The 20,121-nt window shown below is 42.9% G+C and overlaps 1 protein-coding gene across 1 annotated transcript in view; it reads left to right on the forward strand.

Moving 5' to 3' along the window:
- The window catches only part of CALCR (calcitonin receptor), a 229,916-nt gene that overhangs the window by 174,140 nt on the left and 35,655 nt on the right, over positions 1-20,121 (forward strand). Inside the window, exons 3-6 of the mRNA XM_078851337.1 lie at positions 417-570; positions 8,133-8,193; positions 8,290-8,356; positions 13,453-13,671. Coding sequence (XP_078707463.1) covers positions 417-570; positions 8,133-8,193; positions 8,290-8,356; positions 13,453-13,671 — 501 coding nt within the window. The remainder of the gene's footprint in view (positions 1-416; positions 571-8,132; positions 8,194-8,289; positions 8,357-13,452; positions 13,672-20,121) is intronic.

A 20,121-nucleotide genomic window follows, 5' to 3' on the forward strand; every position in this document is an offset into this window, starting at 1 on the left:
TAGTAATTATTTGAATAAATGCAAAATAAAACAGCTGAATTAGACATTTGGACAGATTCAGTTGTTTAACTCTTCTGCACAGAACTTGTCTGGGCTTTTTAGAAAAAGTTGTTTACTTCAGTTCTAAAACTTATCAGACTGAAAGTGTTTTGAAGTGTGGTTTTACCAGATCATGCTTGTTTTAATTTTGCTGTTGGCACCTGATTTTTATCAATTATGAGATACATTGACTCCATTTTTCTGATGTATGAATATGTTATAGCTCTGTCATGACATTTGCTGAAGAAATCTAGCAAATGCTAGGAAATGTTGTCTTTGAAGCTTGGCACTGATCTTTTGTTTGTCTGCTTGGATACAGTTTGTAAACCATTGTCTGTCCAGATCTACAGTTTACTACTCTCCAATTTGTCTGACAGGTAAGCTGCAAGGTGCTGCAGTTTTTTCACCAGTACATGCTGGGTTGTAACTACTTCTGGATGCTCTGCGAGGGCATATATCTTCACACTCTAATTGTGGTGGCAGTATTTGCTGAAGAGCAGCGTTTGCACTGGTATTACCTCTTGGGCTGGGGTATGTATTTTACAATTCATATCTTCTCGGTCGCTTCTTTCCGATGTTTATGGCACTTTTATACGCTAGGGACCCGATCCTGCCACCACTTGCACACATGAACTAGCTTTATTCAAGGGTGTGTATTAGAACCTAAGTTTGATCTCTTGGGAGCCTAAATTTGAACTGGATTTCATTTATTTGCACAGGACAGTGTGTGCACTCGTAATTAATACACACATGTCTGTGATAGTAGTAGTTGGTATCCTTGATGATGGTAGTCTTGGAAGAAATGGCTAAGTGTTGAACATGTAAATTTCTAACCCCCAAAATATAAGGTAATATGTCTAAGTATCTCAGAGCGATATACAGATAAGTAAGTAAACATCCTCAATGCCCTGTAACTGATGTTACAAATCCATGTGCTGCAGAGAACAGATCCAATGACAATGTAAATCACATGCACACAACCTAGGGAGCTGTGTCTAGAGTTATGCTCCTTCAGCTCCAAATATGCAGGCCTCTTCTGAGTCTGTAAAACATGTCTCTTGCCTAGGAGTAATAATAGTGGTAGCCCTCATCCTCCTCAGTTGTTTGGCCACTAACAGGCAACACATGCACATACACACAGCCAGTCCCTTACAGTGGGATGCAGACTCTTTCATTTTAAAAGTATTTGCTGTAAATTCAGCCCAGGTAAGTGGTGACAGAAAGCCCTTACCATCAATACTTTCTTTAGCTGGCTACAGATAACGAATTTCTGGTCTCATTCCAATTCTCGGTGAACGAGTGCCCAGCCCATATCACAGAACTCACTAACACATCTGGGAAGCAGCTCAGAGGTCTTTCTCATGCTTCTCATTTCAGGATTCTTTGCCCATGTCTATCTATTTCAAACCCAAGAGGCAGCCGACAGAATTTACCCTGTGCTGTCCAGCACCCCCTCTGCAAGATTCATGTCTGCTGAGCTTCTTTTCATTTATGGTAGGAAGAAACCAAACCTCACCAGGAAAAAAAATTGTGGGCTTAGGTATAAACTAGATGGGACAAAAATGAGAACTGACTTGAACCTGCATCTGTTGCTCAATTCCTCCCTGACCACTTCTCAGGCCTCCCATGACAGGTTAATTTAGTTGGGGTTGGTCCTGCTTTGAGCAGGGGGTTGGACTAGATGACCTCCTGAGGTCTCTTCCAACCCTAATCTTCTATGATTCTATGATTCCTTTATAGACAGAGACAGCAAAATGCAATGCTTCGCTCCTTTCCCTGGGAGGGATCACTTAAGAGTGTGGCAGTCTCCTCAGTTCCTGAGCTATATGGGACTCAGTACTCCATGGCACACCACCACTGATCAGAAACCTTAAGAATTAAACAGAACTTAAAAGCTTCTCCCAGTTTAAGCCCCGGAGAACATCTCCATCCTGTAAATTCCAGAGTAGATAGAAATTGTCTCTCCCTTTCTTGTGAGATTAGCAACGTTCATGGGAAGGGAGGGATTTTGCATACTCTAAGATTTAAAAATGCATGGAACATTATGAGCCCTAAACAGGGGGAAGTCTTTTTATCCTTGGACAACTTCATAATTGGGGAAAGGTATGTGCAGCGTGTCTGTCAGTTGAATAGCTGACCTGTGCTAGAGCAAGAACATCGGCCTTATGAAGGCTCCACAGTTCAGAAGGTTCAGATTTATTGTGGTGGATCAGGCCCAAATAGGAGAACAGTGAAACAAACACCTTTCTTTTTGTGTCACGTTTAAATGTTTCCTTTCTACACATTAAAACAGAGTAGCCACTTAGAAAGTTCAAAAGTTGGCTGGAAGTTCTAGGGCATGGCTGCCACTATAAGACATGTCATCATGTCATTGGCCCTTAGTTTACACAGTAAATTGTTGTGTAAATTCTCATTTCATGGCTAGTGAATGTGACTCAACTGTGTTTGAAAACACTGTATATGTATACTATATAACTATAACAATAATCTGATTTCAGCGCTGTCAATTTCAGCACTAGGCGAGCTCGCTTTATTTACCAGACCCACTAAAGCAATAGTAAAACATAGCTTTTAAAGAAAAGAAAATATCTGAGAAAGTTCCCCATGCTTCCCCGTGCGGAGGTAATTAAAATAATTGAATAGGTTCTGTAATATGTTGACCCTTGAGGCAACTGTGTATTTCAAGCATGATTTGTTCGAGCAACATTCCCTTCTGAGATCCCTTTCTTTATCTGTTATTATTTCAGTGTTTTAGTAAATTACCCCTAAATCACTGGTCAGGAGAAATAGTTTCAAATGCACTCAGTTACACTCTGTTTTGCTGTTTCAAACAGCCTGAACTGCATTTAATTCAATGGGGGATCATTGGTTAGGGCCATGCTGAAACAGATTCTTTCACAATGTAACTGAAAGTGCACTCAAGCCTAACTCCATTTTGTGCCATAGCAAGAACAGGGCTCGCTTGTAGGGATTTGTCATATTTATCACTGGCTGGCTACTTTCAGATGCTTCCTAGAGGCTACAATTTGTGATTTTTCACACATCTCAATATAGGGGACAGCACATAGCTGCACCGCTCTGAGGAATGACCAAGAGAGGTTTGCCTGGTGCCTAAGGATGCACCGTCTCCCGCAGCGCTTCTTAGTTAGCCCAAGGGGTGTATGCTCTGTTTCATCTATAAGGATGGTACAGATTGCCCCTTCTCTTTCTGGTGAACCAGCGCAGCGCCATGCCCAGGTCTGGGGAAAGAGAGTTGAATCATGGTCTCATCTTCTTCCATCCCTCTCTGTGTGTTTTGCTTCCTGGAAGAAGTAAAGACCAAGCAGTCTTTATTCACTGTTTCTGTTTCTGGTTCACCCCTCCAAACTTTGTGGAACTGCACAAGGGCAGATCACAATTTGGCCTAAATTTGGAGAGTAACATTGGAAATTAAAGCTAGTTAAATTTGAGCTTGCTGAACTATAATATACTAATGAAAACTTTCAGTTGTACCTAAAGATGTACATTTGAATGTGTAGAGCCAAGTTCTCTGTGCATATGCACCTAACAGAATAATAAAACACCACTCTCACCATGTGTAGCACTGCACCTATACATTTTTCACGTAAATCCCTGGTTTTAAATTTTGGTATTACTAAGTGGCTCCATAAAAATGGGATCTGGAGCTACGTTCTTCCTGCTTCTTCTTCTGCATTATTGTCATTAAAAAGATTCTGCAACAGGAACATCACTAATATTGTGGTTAGTGATGCATGAAACAGAAAAAGATCCAGTTTGATGTTCATTGACTCTGCAGTCCTAACTGTAGTGAAAAATTATTTTGGCAGCTGAGTAAGTGGATATCTCTTGAAGACCCCCAGGGAGCTGATAACAGTGACCAAAATGACATCATATTGACATGGTCACTTTTCTGGCCATGAGCATTCTTTGAAGGTGAACCGAACAAAGCTTTGCTTGCCAAGGCCTGAGTTCAGGTCTCTGTGTTTCTCCTAAAAGCACTGATGAGGTCACTGGCGCTTAAAGCAAGCAATCCAAAGAGCTACATTCCTCCTGACTATAGAAAGGAATAAAACTGTTTTTCAACTAGTTCACTTTGAAATGTATTAATTTTAGGGCTGTCAATTAATTGCAGTTAACTCATGCGATTAACTCAAAAAAATTAATCGCAATTAAAAAAATTAATCCCGATTAATTGCAGTTTTAATTGCACTGTTAAACAATAGAATGCCAATTGACATTTATTAACTATTTTTGGATGTTTTTCCACAATTTCAAATATATTGATTTCAATTATAACACAGAATACAAAGTGTACGGTGCCCACTTTATATTACTTTTGATTACAAATATTTGCACTGTAAAACTGACAAACAAAAGAAATATTGTTTTTCAATTCATCTCATACAAGTACTGTAGTGCAATCTCTTTATCGTGAAAGTGCAATTTACAAATGTAGATTTTTTTTTAGTTGCATAACTGCACTAATTAACCAAACGATGTAAAACTTTAGAACCTACAAGTCCACTCAGTCCTACTTCTTGTTCAGCCAATCACGAAGAGAAAAAAGTTTGTTTACATTTATGGGAGATAATGCTGCCCACTTCTTATTTACAGTGTCACCTGAAAGTGAGAAAAGGCATTCACATGGCACTTTTGTAGCCAGCATTGCAAGGTATTCATGTGCCAGATATGCTAAACATTCATATGTCTCTTCATGCTTCAGCCACCATTCCAGAGGACATGTGTCCATGCTGATGATGCCTGTTTAAAAAACTGCGTTAATTACATTTGTGACTGGACTCCTTGGAGGAGAATTGTATGTCTCCTGCTCCATGGTTTTACCCACATTCTGCCATAAATTCCATGTTATAGCATTCTCGGATGATGACCCAGCACATGTTGGTCATTTTAAGAACACTTTTACTGCAAATTAAACAAAACGCAAAGAAGGTACCAGTGTGAGATTTCTAAAGATAGCTACAGCACTCAACCCAAAGTTTGAGAATCTGAAGTGCCTTCCAAAATCTGAGAGGGACGAAGTGTGGAGCATGCTTTCAGAAGTCTTAAAAGAGCAACACTCCAGTGCGGAAACTACAGAACTACATTCTACCACCAAAAAAGAAAATCAACCTTCTTCTGGTGGCATCTGACTCAGATGATGAAAATGAACATGCATCATCAGCATGGACACATGTCCCTTGGAATGGTGGGTGAAGAATGAAGGGACATATGAGTCTTTAGTGCATCTGGCAAGTAAATATCTTGCGATGCTGGCTACAACAGTGCAATCAGAACATCTGTTCTCACTTTCAGGTGGCATTGTAAGCAAGAAATGGGCAGCATTATCTCCTGAAAATGTAAACAATGTTTGTCTGAGCGATTGGCTAAACAAGAAGTAGGACTGAGTGGACTTGCAGGCTATACAATTTTACATGTTTTATTTTTGAATGCATTTTTGTACGTAATTCTACATTTGTAAGTTCAACTTTCATGATAAAGAGATTGCACTACAGTACTTGCATTAGGTGAATTGAAAAATGCTATTTCTTTTGGGTTTTTTACAGTGCAAATACTTGTAATCAAAAACAATTATAAAGTGAGCACTGTACACTTTGTATTCTGTATTGTAATTAAAATCAATATATTTGAAAATGTAGAAAACAACCAAAAATATATAAATAAATGGTATTCTATTATTGTTAACAGTGTGATTAATCGCAATTAATTTTTTTAATCACGTGATTAATCTCGATTAATTTTTTTAATTTTTTAAATTGCTTGACAGCCCTAATTAATTTATAAATATAAAGTCTACAAACTTAGGATCCTCCACAGTGTGGTAACCTCCACTGTGTGGTGGGCGGCAAACAAATAAATTCACATGAAAATATGGCTTTCGGGTGTGCAGAAAAAGGAATGGTGACTAGAAGGTGCACTAGCTTATCACTACAGAGCTGCTGGCAGCCCCATGGCAGCAATTGGTTACATATCAAAAGGGAGCGGCCAGCTAGAAAGTCAGAGATTTGGCTGGCAGTGCTAAAGCGAGGCATCACTAAGACATGACACCGTAGCAGTGGCCTTTAGTTTGGTAATTAGCACAGCTGCTGGACTGTGGTGCACCAAAGTTGTTGTAAAGAGACCGCTTCATGCAACAAAAATAAGTCTACTCACAGGACTAAGGGTTGCGAAGTTGCTGCTTTATTTAAATACATTGCAACAGAGTGTGTGGAGCAGTGAGGGGAACTCCCACTCAGTAAACAGGAAGTAAGGGAGCGTGACCCCAACCCATAATACTCTGACTGACCTAGTTAAACCCTTGATGACTGGTTCACTACTTCTAAGGTGCTAGTGGTGGGCCAGTGTAACTCAGAGGCAAGCACTGATGGTGATTCAGTCGCTAGGCCCCCTAAGAACTAGCACAGATGGGTTCCAATCACCACTCAGACACTTAGCTAAAGAGAGAGAGTATTTTCCCAGGGATGGCAAGAAAAGCAAAGGTTGCAAATACCCTCGCTATGGAGGCTTAAATACTTACAACTCAAAGGAAACAATAGCAGATCTTATTTGGGCCCCTGGGTTAGTCCAGCAGAGAGTTCGGACTCTTCAGGCTTAGTGCCTGGGGTGCCCTCTTCAGCCCAGTCTTCTATTCAAAGCAAATAGGAACTTGCAGGTTTCCAAGCCAGGATCACTTAATGGTATCTCTTTTATTGGGTCCCCTCTGTACTGGCTTCCTTCCCAGTCTCTGCTGCTTCCTCACAAGTCCCTCACAGACCTGCACCCAGCAGTCACACCTTGAGCTACACAGTTGCTGGTGGTTTCTCCATGAATCCTGCTTCCTTGCTGCTCCTGGCTTGACATGCCATTGCTGTTTTTCCAAGAACCAGGACACATCCTAGGTCAGGGTCTTTCCATGTTTCTGGGCCCCTTCCACACACATGGTCAAGGGAAGGGGTTGTACAGAGTTGTTGGATAAGGTCGTTTCCTGCTTACCAGGTCCATCACAGTTTACAAAGTAAAATGTTGTATAAATTAATGTTATCATTTTAGCAAACCTCCCCTTTTCATGGTTCTTAGCCTGTTGGAATGGGAAGTAACATGCAACCAGAGGGAAAGGCTTGATTACTGAATCACCACGCTGTTAATGGTGGGGGTGGGAAACTAGTGTGGCATGGATTTCCCAAGATTCAAGGGTTTGGAGGCAGGATTCTCAAAAAAAACCCCGGATGACTAGAAAACATCAAGCCTGCTCCTTCGGTCTAGGAAGAGAATACAGCATGGCAGGTTTCCACACCTTCAGCCTCGTACAAGTGGTTCCCTCTGCAGGATTGGCATAAAAAGAAAAATGGGCCCCCTACAGCAGTCTGTAAGTGCAGTATCCTCCCCTTTCACATCAAAAGAGGACTTACGTGAGCTGATATGGGGATAGGAAGAGTCAGGATTTCTACCATATCCTCCTTACTAATGATAGACATGTGGAGTAGGGCCATCTGAATGTACAGTATCTGGGAATCTGCAGGATTAGCAGAGTAAACACTCCAAGATTTCACACGCTTGTAAGACTCCTGGCTCCACTCTATACATTTTCTAGGGCCTGGGCCTCAGCCTCAGTAAAAGCAGCCTGGTTGCTGTATTGTCATTTATTGCTCCATCACCTGGCATGCAGAATAAGTTACTGCTGCCCTATTCAGTGGGGATTTACATATCAAGGAACCCTGCTTTCCAAAGGGAATACTTCACCTAGAATATCATGCTCCCTCTCTCTACTCCCCAGTGTGGCTGGCCATTCCCCCTTTCCCTGCATATATTTCAACATGCCTGGAGTGACTGACAGCAGCTTTGAGCTGAGATGGTAGCAAGACACTTCTCCATGGCTGCTTTTGACAGAAGTATCACAATTACTCTCCTCTACATCTCACAACTGAGAAAGCCATATGACTCAAAGTCAATTATTATATTATTATTATAAGTCTTTTGTCAAAGCTTTGAATTCCCATTTATACGTGATTTTTAAAAAGAAGAAATGTTATTTTAAGTGTCACATGAAATGCATGCCAAAAAATATGAAGGCTGATGTATACCGTTAATCATTGTAGGGTTTCCTTTAGTGCCAGCATCTATTCACGCTGTTGCAAGAGCCAAATACTTCAATGACAAGTGAGTATGAGTATTATATCTATTTTAAAGGTACTTAGCACATTTTATAGCTTTGTATAAAAATGTATTTGAATTAATGATATATTCTTCCTCCAGCTGCTGGATGAGCGTTGACACTCACTTGCTCTATATTGTTCATGGACCCGTAATGGCAGCTTTATTGGTAAGAATATTATTTGTTATCATGTTAATAGTTTAGTTGCTCTTCCCAGAAATGATGCAAAATTGCATTGAATAGAAGATTCTGTATCTTAAATAGGTTGGCCAAGGTTTTCAAAGGTAGCAAGTGATTTTGGATGCCCCACCTGAGACCCCCTTAAGGGGACTTGATTTTCAGAGGGTGGGTGCTCAGCACTTTCTGAAAATCAAGCCCCTTCAAGGTGTCTCAGGTTGGGGCAATCTAAAAACAGAGGCATCCAAAATCATTCATTCCTTTTGAAAATCATGGCCAAGCTATTTAAACTACTGAATCTTCTATTGTATGCAGTTAACCTTACCTGTGCTAAATGTGCTGCATTATATGTGGTATACGTGAAATAACTATGTTTCAGACTAGCCTGAGACCAAGTCAATAATTCAGCATTGGTTTTCATAAATTCAGAGGCAGAAAGGAACATTGTGATCATCTCGTCTAACCTCCTGCATAACACAGGCCACAGAACTTTCCCAAAATAATTCCTGTTTGAACTAGAGCATAGCTTTTAGAAAAATATCCTGTCTTGATTTTAAAATTACTTTTCCCTAGAGACATGATAGATCTTTACCAGATAGAAAAGTACCAGTAATGGAGAATCCACCACTACCCTTGGTAAATTGTTCCAGTGGTGAATTACCCTTTTTTGTTGGATGCTGTAATAAAAGGGAACAGAGGTAGGGAGCTAAACTGGGAAGAGGCTGGGGGGATAAGAACCTGAATAGAATGCTTGAGTAGGAGCAGCACAGAGCACGAGACTGCAAATCAAGGAAGTTGCAGCTAGGATTCCCAAGGTTGGCTTTTTTGTTTTTTCCCCACTCTGTCTTGCCACCCTAGGCACCTACAAGTTCTGCCTATATAGTAAAACCAACCCCGTAACTTCCATTAATGTTCATATGACAGGAGTATATGCATCAGGGAATCCACTAGTTCCACTGTCCTATTAATATAAAATACACAAACTGGTAAACAGACCTGAACACCCTGAAATTTTGGGAAAGTTTTTATTCATACCAAACATTAGTCCTATCTCCATTTGTCACCCAGATGCACTGTGTCAGCATCCCAACAGATTCAACTTTCATTGGCTTGGGATCTGACATCTACTTGCAAACATCCACATTATTTTTCTGAGAGATCAAATGCGATGGTGCTGAGCATTGTGGAAATGTCTATAAATGAACATGGATCTGTTTCAGAGTAGTTAAAAATCTTTAAAATCTTGTTCTAAACCTCCTTTAAGAACTGTTACTGGATTTCAGCAATACCAAGCTGCAGTATGCTTCCTAAAAATTGTCTAGAAAATAACTTACTATCTCCGTTCTAAGTTTAATTGTTCTAATCACATATGGGAAATGGAAAACTACACAGGATAGTTTTGTAATATAGCATTTGTGAAAACAAGTCACACTGCTTGGTATGGTAACAAATTTTCCTGCCTAGAATGAGAATACTCAGTGAGCTCCTCCTCTTTACAATCATTCACAGCCAATGTTCCCTCTAATTTTTTATATCCACCTGTGGAATGAATTTTGTTATGTGCACCGATATGGAGGTGACGTGTGGCGGGGTGGGGCCAAGGGGTTTGGAGTGGGGGGGCTCAGGGCTGGGGTGCAGGGGGGTGAGGGCTCTGGGGTGGGGCCGGGAATGAGGGGTTCAGGGTGTGGGAGGGGGCTCCAGGCTGGGGCAGGGGGCTGGGGTGCAGGGGGTGAAGGCTCCAGCTGGGGGTGTGGGCTGTGGAGTGGGGCAGGGGATGAGGAGTTTGGGGTACAGGCTGACCCAGGGCTGGGGCCAGGGGACAGCCTCCAGCCCTCTCCCCACTAACAGCAGCTCCCAGGGAGAGGCACTTCTCCCCACTGACAGCAGCTCCAGGGCCGGGGGAGAGGTGTCTCTCCCCGCAGCAGCCCTGCATGCCCCCAACTTGCTCCCCTCCCCACCTACCTCTCTCCTTTCCCCAGACCTCTATGGCTGCACGCGTGCCTGGCCCTTTTATCACAGACTCTCAGGACTCATGCTCTCTCCCAGCTCTGTACGGTCCCTGGGAGGAACCCCCTTCAGTGCGACAGCCCTTCTCTGGGGTCCACTCTCTCTCTCGAGGGTTAAGCCATAGGCCCCTCTGCCTCCTGGAACAGCACCTCTCTGAATGCCTGTCTCTCACTGTGGCCCCACCTAAGGAGTTAATTCACTCTGTATCCCCTGGGTCCTCCACCCCCAGAGGGAATAATGCAACCCTAATCTCTAGACCGGAGTGACTCTCAGCCAGCGTAAAACAGAAGGGTTTATTGAGCATCTGAACCCAGCACAGGAAACTCTCCGGGCCCTCAGGCCTAACATCCCTCAGCACAATATATCTCGGTCTCTACTACATCCAGATGGGCTCTGACTGCTCTCTCTCCCCAGTCCAGCAGTCCCCTCTTTCTAGCCAAGGCGTCCTATATCACCAGCCCCAACAGCTCCTCCCCTGTGCTTTGTCTTCCATCCCAGGTAAACAGGTTGCTGGGGCCCTATCTCCTCCATCCTATGTTCCCCCATGGCTGGAACTGGTTGGTCAGGTAACCGGGGTCCTCAATCCTCAGCCCATTGTCCTTCCACTGCCCTGAACTGGCTGCCTTCCAAGCTGGGCTGAGCCTCTTGGTCACCAGGTCACCAGTCACTAGAATCCCCCATATCCAGGCCATTGGCCGGGGTCCCAGGTGCTAGGTGAGGTCACACCTGGTCCTCTGCAACAAAAAACCCTCTCCCACCACCTTGTTAAACATGCAGCACACAGGAAAACTGAGGCGCGCAGACACTGTTCATGTAAACCACTAGAAAATTCCCCAACTTCGTCACACCTTTATAGCCTGATGTGCGGCCGTGCAGCTTAGAAGGAATTTAGCTCCCAGCACCGGATTTATTAAAGCAGCCTAAAAAATGTTCTGCTGTCATAATGCTGAGTCTGACAGAGGGCACATAAGTCTTTTTGGATTTTTAATACTCTTCTCCAATGCTGTATCTTTCAGACACCCTAAGAAAAAGATCTATCATGTTTCTAGGGAAAAGTTAATCTTTCTTTAAAATAGAGCTAATGCAGTCATGAGAAGGTGCTTAACCTGGAGAGACAGGGCTTAAATCCCCTCTCTCAGATGTGCAGGGGGTCAATGGTTTATGGGAGCCCCACCATCACAGATAATGCCTACCCATCACCACCCGAATCCACAAGAGAGGGTGATTTTTAAAGGAGCTACTACCTTTTATTCCCTCACCCATCCAGACAAAGCCCCCCTGCCTTTGAGGTTGCAGGGGCTCAGTTATAATACCTGGTTTGAAAATGTGCTATTCATAATGTGGCTGTGTCATGGAAACACAATATCTGCTCTTTGCCCAGCAGAAACAGAGTGACAGGCAGGTTCAAAGGAGCCACATCTTTTTACCTTAACAGACATTTTTTTTTAATCAGTTGCCTGAAAGAATTCTGAAAGTAAAGGTTAGATGATCTGAGTCAGCGAGGCCTGGGGGAAGCCTGGAGAATAAGTGGCGAGTGGGGACACAGAAATCATATATTATTCCTTGCTAAGCAGAGCACAAATGTAAAACATTTGAGGTATTTCTCAGTAGTTACAATACTGAAGCTTTCCTGATCATGGCTTTTCATGCTGGAAGGCCCAGATATGCTCTCTCATCTATTTATGGAGTTACGACTATTTTAATATAGCTCTGAGTAATACAGCAAAATCATTCCAATGTTTTCAAAAATCTGACAAGTGGAGAAACTATGTCACTGCTATGTGCATGATATCGTGCCATTAGTGTGAAAGTACATGAGCTAGCTGTACTAGAAAGATGGGAAGTCCATATTCTGCTTATACTCAGGCTGTACCGTTTCCTTAGGGACCAAATGGCCTGATTTCCAGAGGTGATAAGCATGCACAGCTCCCATTGGCTTTAGTGGGAGTTCATGTGAATATCTGACCACAAATGTGAGTGTTGAGCCCTTCTGAAAATTCTGTCCTTAATGCCCAAACCAGCAAAGTACTTAAGCACATGCTTAACTTTAAGCACGTGAGTAGTACCATTGAGTTCAGTAAACAACTCGATGGTACTGAGTGGGCATAATTTTAGTGCTTTGCCAGATTGGAGCCAGAGAGTTCAGCACCTTGCAGGATTGAGCCCTTACAGCCCAAAAAGGGATTTAGGGGGCACATCCTCCACTGATGTAAATCTGGCAGTAGGTGTGTTAAGGCACCCAAGGTTACATACTTTGGTCTCAAGTATCGGGGGTAGCTGTGTTAGTCTGTATCCACAAAAACAACAAGGAGTCTGGTGGTACCTTAAAGATTAACAGATTTATTTGGGCATAAGCTTTTGTGGGTAAAACACCACTTCTTCACATGCATGGAGTATGCATCTGAAGAAGTGGTGTGTTACCGACGAAAGCTTATGCCCAAATAAATCTGTTAGTCTTTTAGGTGCCACCAGACTCCTTGTTATACTTTGGTCTGTATGCCTGAAGGGGCAAGGTTGCGGAAGATTGGCGAGGAGCTAAGTGGTGGACTGAGCATGTGACTGGATGTAAGCGGAGGATGCAGGCAGTTTCAATGAACTTTGTCTGACAGACCCTGCCAAAAGATATCTTCGCATAGCTCAGCATATTTTTTGCCTGTAAACAAGTCAGTTTATATAACAAGCATAAATTATACATGTAAGAATGTAACCAGCTGTTGACCCTATGAAACCCTGAGATAAGCATGGAGAATATAACACCGCAGAGGACTCCCCCTCGGCAGAGTCCTGCCTGGTCAGCTGTCCCAAATGGCCAGAGTCTCCTGCAGTCCCTCCTCACGTCCTAGGGGCTCCCGCGCAGATTGGAGCGTAAGTTCTTCCTTCAATAAAGCGTAACTTACTATTTTCACGCCTGAGTGTCATCCATTCGCTGGTATTTCCCCCCGCCCTTGCGGGCACAATGTCAATCCCAATGAGCTGTTGTTTTGAGCTCTAACAGGGCCATGAAGCTGTGTTTTGTTGTCATTGCTGGGTTTTGTATTTTAATTTGAGTGTTTTACCAATAAAGACTCTCTCTTTTTTAGGTCAATTTTTTCTTTTTGCTTAACATCGTCCGAGTTCTGGTGACAAAGCTAAGAGATACTCATCGGGCTGAGTCCAACATGTACATGAAAGCTGTCAGAGCCACACTAATCCTGGTGCCCTTACTAGGAATTCAGTTTGTCATTATTCCCTGGAGACCAGAAAACAGACTTGCTGGAGAAATATATGATTACATCATGCATATATTAATGCATTACCAGGTATGGAATATCATAGCAAGTTATGTGTACATGTATTTGCCAGTAGGCTTAATTTTAGCAGAGGATTCTTTTGCCAAATGCTTTGTCTCTGAAAGTAATTATGACTGCTTGTTTTTTTTCCTTTTTCTCCAACATTTTCACATCATATATTCCCTTCTTCTGTGGCTCTATTATTAGTGTGCAAACAGTCACCAGTAGCTTGGGGAAATGCTTCAAGAATTACAGAATAGTGATGTTTCTGCATTGAGTAAAGAAAATTGAGATCACATAAGGCTTTAAATGTTGTTCAAAGCCCTGCTAATGCAAATGTGCTCAGACAGCCCTTTCCAAAAACACTGCAGAGGGGATGATATTAAAATTAACTGTATGTGGAAATCGCTGTGTCAAGGAAGAGATGTTTGTACGCAGTGGAAGAAAGGATCAAGATAATTAAGGCTCAGTTAATTGTTAAGTCGCAATTTTAAGCTGTTTAAATTAAAATACAACTCTTTCAAAACGCTTATAAAATCAAAATGTTAGAACAGTATCAATATTTCAAAAGGGCTGTCTTCTATTTTCTTTCTTTTGTACAGTAATACATCATTTTCAATTGCTTGGCTCTCTACCCTAGCTTCAATGCATGCTGTCCATCATTCACCGAGGGTGGCAGACTTCAAAAAATTGCACTTGTGATATTAATATTAGACATGTGTAAAGTGAACAAACATCCCATTGGCCTCTACTTATTTTTTTTTTCGTGCAGAGGCTCATGATGGAGAATTATTTGAAAGTTACAGATCAGTGAGATAGTGTGCAAAACAATTTCCCCCCTCCCAAGGGGAAAGTAATAACATAATAATTCCACTGATATCTATGTATCAATTACCTTGACATATTAGGCCATATTTTCAGCTGCATGTACAATGATTGTCTACTTCTCAAAATGCCTGAAAACCAATGTACCTGGGAAACCACAAATTTGCCTGCATACATAGCAATTGCAGGAGCAAAAGCTGTCCATAACAGGTGCATGTGTATTTTAGTAGGTGTTGTACTTACAGCACTGTTCTATGCCTTGCTTATCAATTATAGTTGTAACCCTTCTGTCCGTCAGAGTTGGCAGCAACAAGGGCCGGGTTCAATATCTAGGGGATCCATTCCAATAACACAATGCAAACCGGCTCGAGACCCCACCCAGTGACCTGGGACAAATATATACCACCCCTGCTGGGCACCTCCAAGAGGCAATACTTCCCCTCTCGCAAGCACCTAGTCTGAGTGTAGCAAAAAGCCTTTTAATAACAGAGAGAAACAATGTGGCATTATGTTGGGGAAACACCACCAACAGGATTCATAACACAACCCATGAGCAAAAAACCCACCCCAAGCAAATTGGGGCATGCCCTTTCCCTTTTGGTTCTTGAGTCAGCAACCCCAAATCACCCAAAGTCCCAAAAGTCCGATGACCCAAAAGTCTCTGTCCCTGGTCAGGGCAGCCCCAGAGTTCAAAAGTTTATCTGCAGAGCTTTACCTCCCAACCTGGGTGGAGATGGGGGCAGGGGTAAAAGGCACCTTACATGATCTGAAGCTGACCGCCCCACAGCTCCATAGGCCTTCGCTCTGCTCCGCTCCACTCCACCAGCCGCCCCACGAACTGCTTCGCTCAGCTCCGCTCCACTCCACGGCCCACAAGCAGCTCCCGCCGTCCCACAAACTGCTCCGCGGCCCACCAGCAGCTCCCGCCGTCCTATGAACTGCTCCACCAGCCTGTCCATAAGGCACTCCAGCCATCCCGCAAACTTCTCCACAATATATCTTCAGGCTCCCCCACTACTTAACACAACTGTCAGTGATTTCAGCTCTTTGGTGAATTCAGCTTGTAGTAGGGGAGCCTCAGTGCTGGTGCACCATTAGCCCAAAGTGAGCTCAGCAGCCTGTAACTAGACTCCTAATGAAATCAAAATTAGCTCTGATATTCCACAGTGGAGAGAGGAGGAAGTACAATTAGCATGTAAGGCCCTCACCAGGGGGCCCATACCACCAAGTATTAATACTTGTCCCCAACCTCTCTCAATTCACAGAGTTTTGGAACCCATGACCCTTGCCTAGCGAGTGCTACTTAGTTGATGGTGAGTCCCTCCATCATAACAAAAGGCCAAGTACAGTCCCACTGTCTTTGATTCCCATAATCAGGGTAATAACAATTTATTCTTCCTGCCCCAATAACAGAGACACTGGGGATCCTACAGCAGCCAAAGTGACCATTTGGGCAGCTATGGCCTCATTCTAGGTGGGGTGGGTGTGCCTATGCAAATGAGATCAGCCCCTGAAGTTCTTTTCCACAACTTGCCACACCTCACCACCAGATGTCAGGGTGGAGCTCATCCTGACACTGCTTACATAGTTGCCAGGAAAACTGCTTATTCACAACTTACGTGTATTTGGTGGAAAATTAAATTATTTTATGTAAAATAAGCTACAGTAATTGAAAAAAATTATGTTGGATTTTTGCTAACAATGACACTCAATTCTTTGTGCAAGTAAACCACTGAATGAAAAACTAAAAATAAATTCAGGTGGCCTATAGGTAGAAAAGCTTACAGCAGAATCTGTTTCCACTCATTTCTTGTAAATAAATTTGAGTAATTATTTAGGAGGTGCTTATTTCAGCATGGACAAGTGCCTGGTTAGCAGGGACAGCTGAGTGTAATTCTTAAAAGCTCCATCTTTATATCATAATTCCCATCAGACATAGTGAGAAGGTGTGTATCTTTTCCTGTTGTAGGCACCGCTGTGTTTTGTCACGTCTGTGGTCTCTAGGGATACAAGTGTGCCTTTCCTAACATCATAACTGAGTGTCAGGCTCATGATACAGCTATCTCCACTTACAGTGAGGCAATGTGACCGTGGGGATAATCATTTTATTTATAAAACAACACTGAGAATTAATACAATATCCTAATAACAAACAGTAGGAATTAGAACATACCAAGGCAATGGAAAAACCAAACAAAATCCTAAACAGAGGCATCACTGAAAAAAGGGGTAGTCCTTCCATGTCATTAGAAGGGAAAACACAGTGGGAAGAGAAGTGCCCTCAAACACGGTTGTAAAGTGGGGAGGGTTAAGATGAGGTAGAGGTCCAAGGAAAGCAAATTCTACCTCCTATGGGCTTCCACAGCCACAGATCAGTCCCCGAGCAAGTAAAATGGGTCTCTGTGCTAGGATTTTTGACCAGAAATTCCCCACTGTTGCTGCCACTGGTTCAGCTCTGCCAATAGTAAAAGTGGCGGGTGCTCTAGTGTAGACAGGGCTCCAGGTCACCACCACCATTTTATCTTCAATGGGGGGGAGCCACAAACTACTTTGTCATCTAAACCCCAGACTTAGGCACCTACATCTTGGGTTGGACACTTATGTCCCAGTCTGGGCTCCACTGAGATCTGCAAAACTGCTGCCAAAACCTGTAGGAGCCTAAATCACTCAGCACCTATGTGTTCAGTTTAAAAGTTCCCTAGGTGCCCATGTTTCTTCCTCTGGGCATGACTGTTCCACTGTAGATAGTTACCTGCTCAGAGGTCCAGAGAGAGAATGACTCTAATTCAGTGGCTAGGGTACCTACCTGGGAGGCCAGACACCTCAGGTCTACTCCCTCTTCTCCAATCACTCTTTCATTATTTATCCACTGTGTAACAGCTTCAATGGGGGAGACTGAAGGAGCCCCACATCAGACTATCCCATAGCTCAGTGGTCAGAGCACTTTCCTGACAGGTGTGAGAATCTTTTCAAGTCTTTTTTCCCTTCTGACAGAGAGGGTAGAATTGAACTTTGGTCTCCCACATCTCAGCTGAATGCTCTCACTGCTAGGCTAAAAGTTATAAGATGGGCACCACTGCCTGTTCCTCTGGCTGCTTTGTGTGGAGCAATGCAGGTGCCTTACTCAGTCCTGCAAGAAACAGTGTAGGCATCTCATCTGCCTGACTCCAAGAGATGGGATCCCACTTGTGGATCACAAGCAGAGATAGTCACCTCTGTGCAGCCCAGGCTTAAGCACATATCCAAGAGAGGGGTGGACTTTGGCACACTCATCTCTGGTCAGTGTCTCCCATTGGTTAGATTAGGCAGCTCCTCGCCTAGTTTGCTGGTTTTCTGGATCATATCCTAAGGCGTCTGTCTCTCCCCATTCATTGTATAGGGATCCTAAGTGCCAAACTCAGCTTTGTGGATCTCAGTGTTGTTCCTGTGATTTTCTAGGAACCTAAAAGTTAGGCACCATGATGCTCAGTGTTGCAACCCCCCGTTCACACAGGTACTTGTCGCGGAAAAACTTTTGTCTTTCAGGGGTGGGAGGGTTAACACCTGAGTTAACACTCAGGGTTAAGCCTGAGTTCCTTCATGGATCCCACCCTATGTTCTCTAACCTTGTTCAGAGAAGTTCTATTTGAAATGTCAGTCCATCATTCCGTATATTCCCACCATTCCTACCAACAGCCACCCCACTGACAGCAACAATGGAAAACTTTATCTAGCATCTCCTAGTGTAAACAAATTCTTGGGACATTTGGCCAGAACTCTTAAAGTTGGTTGGTACAGAGCTTTGGGAATATGAGTTACCTTATAATTATCAGTGTTTCCAATAGCAGTGGTGTATGGTCACAATGTACTACATAGCAACATATAACAACGTAAGTTATTTCATGAGTGCCCTGCAGTTATCTTATTGTGTGATCCTTAGCTGGGTACCAAAATGCAGATTTTCTGTGGTAGTTTTATTATGAGTTAGAGTTTTGGATCATTTTCAGAGCATTTCTTTTACAGGTATTTCTCATAACAATCACATATTCAGAATAGTCACATTATTGTGACGTTCTGTGTGCTCATTTTCTTGTAGCACTGTTGATGTAATTAGCAGTTATTTCTTTATATGGTTTCAGTGTAACGTTTACGTTCCGCTCTGAATTGTTTAAATACTTGTTTTCCCAGCATCTTCTCATAGCTAGTATGACAGATTTGGGATTTGTTTGTTTTTCGATAACCCATTGCAGCAGTGTATGACAATTGTGATTTGACATACTGAACAAACCGTCCACTCGCAATTAGTACAAGTACAAACTGCAACACTGCAGTCTATTGTCAGAATAGGAGGACTGAAGATCACGAATGACAGAGTATTTGTTCCCAGAATAAACTGTACTTTTTTCACAGGGTATTATTCCTAGCTGGAAAACAATACAGTGAGGTGTTCCCTGCTAAGTTTCCCACACTAAAGGTCAATTTGACTAGTAGGAGCCACTCTTGCTCTAAACTGTTCTTTCTTCTTTATAAAAAGAAAAGGAGTACTTGTGGCACCTTAGAGACTAACCAATTTATTTGAGCATGAGCTTTCGAGCTGTAGCTCACGAAAGCTCATGCTCAAATAAATTGGTTAGTCTCTAAGGTGCCACAAGTACTCCTTTTCTTTTTGCGAATACAGACTAACACGGCTGTTCCTCTGAAACCTTTCTTCTTTATGAGATTATCCTCCACACTCATCATTTCAAGCAGAAGTGGTCTGTTTCCCCGAACATTCTGCTTCACTGCAAACATATGCTATTCATTATATGGGCTATGATAGGTTATTTGTTCATCACTCAAATGCAGTGCCTCAGTATTGTCACATCATGTTTGTTACTATACATAGGTCAAAATCCTCCTAGCAGATCTGTGGAGTTGATCTATAAATTATAAAAAGGAAGCCTTTTTTTCCCCCAATTGTGACACTGAAAAATGGTGTAGGCTGGAGGACTCAATCACCAGCCTGGGAAAAATAATCAGCACTTCCCAGTTCAGTTCATGGCCTTTACCTCAGGGGTCTGTTTATTCTCCAGTACAAAAGAAAGCAACAAAATAATGTAATAGCCCTGTTCTCAACTTTGATTTTGGGGCTTCCTGGCTTCTGCCAGCTTAATGGACAAGACATCCACCCCAATAGGAAGTGGGCCACAGGGCTCCTATCCCCTCACGGTCCTCTGCTGTAGTCACAGAAGAGTTTATTCCTAGCCCTCTTTTGGTCACAGGCTCCGTTAGGGAGCTGGGGCCTTCATGTATATTCCCTAGCTGATAATCAGACCCAATAACCTGATGCTGCCAAGCTGTGTTCCATGATTCCGAGCACTTCCCTGCTGGTCTTCTCTCCAGAACAGGGCTGGCTGCTTTCCAAACCCCTCTGAACCTTAAATCCATGTTACAAATGGCTTCTCTGCTCCAGATATGAATATGTGCTGTTTCTGCACCATAGTGGTTCCAAGAGATCTCTCAAATGGAAATTTAGAGCCCCCCTCAGCATCACCAATACAAGTTGTGCAGTTTCAAAATATGTGGAACTGAAGATTACATAAAACAGAAGAGATACTTCCCCCATTAAGAGGAATATTTAAAGCATAGCAGCTATCTCAGAAGCAGAGGCTCTAGCTAGAAGGATGGACACGTCTA

Source organism: Lepidochelys kempii, chromosome 2 (genome assembly GCF_965140285.1).
Source record: "Lepidochelys kempii isolate rLepKem1 chromosome 2, rLepKem1.hap1, whole genome shotgun sequence".
Lineage (NCBI taxonomy): Eukaryota > Metazoa > Chordata > Testudines > Cheloniidae > Lepidochelys > Lepidochelys kempii.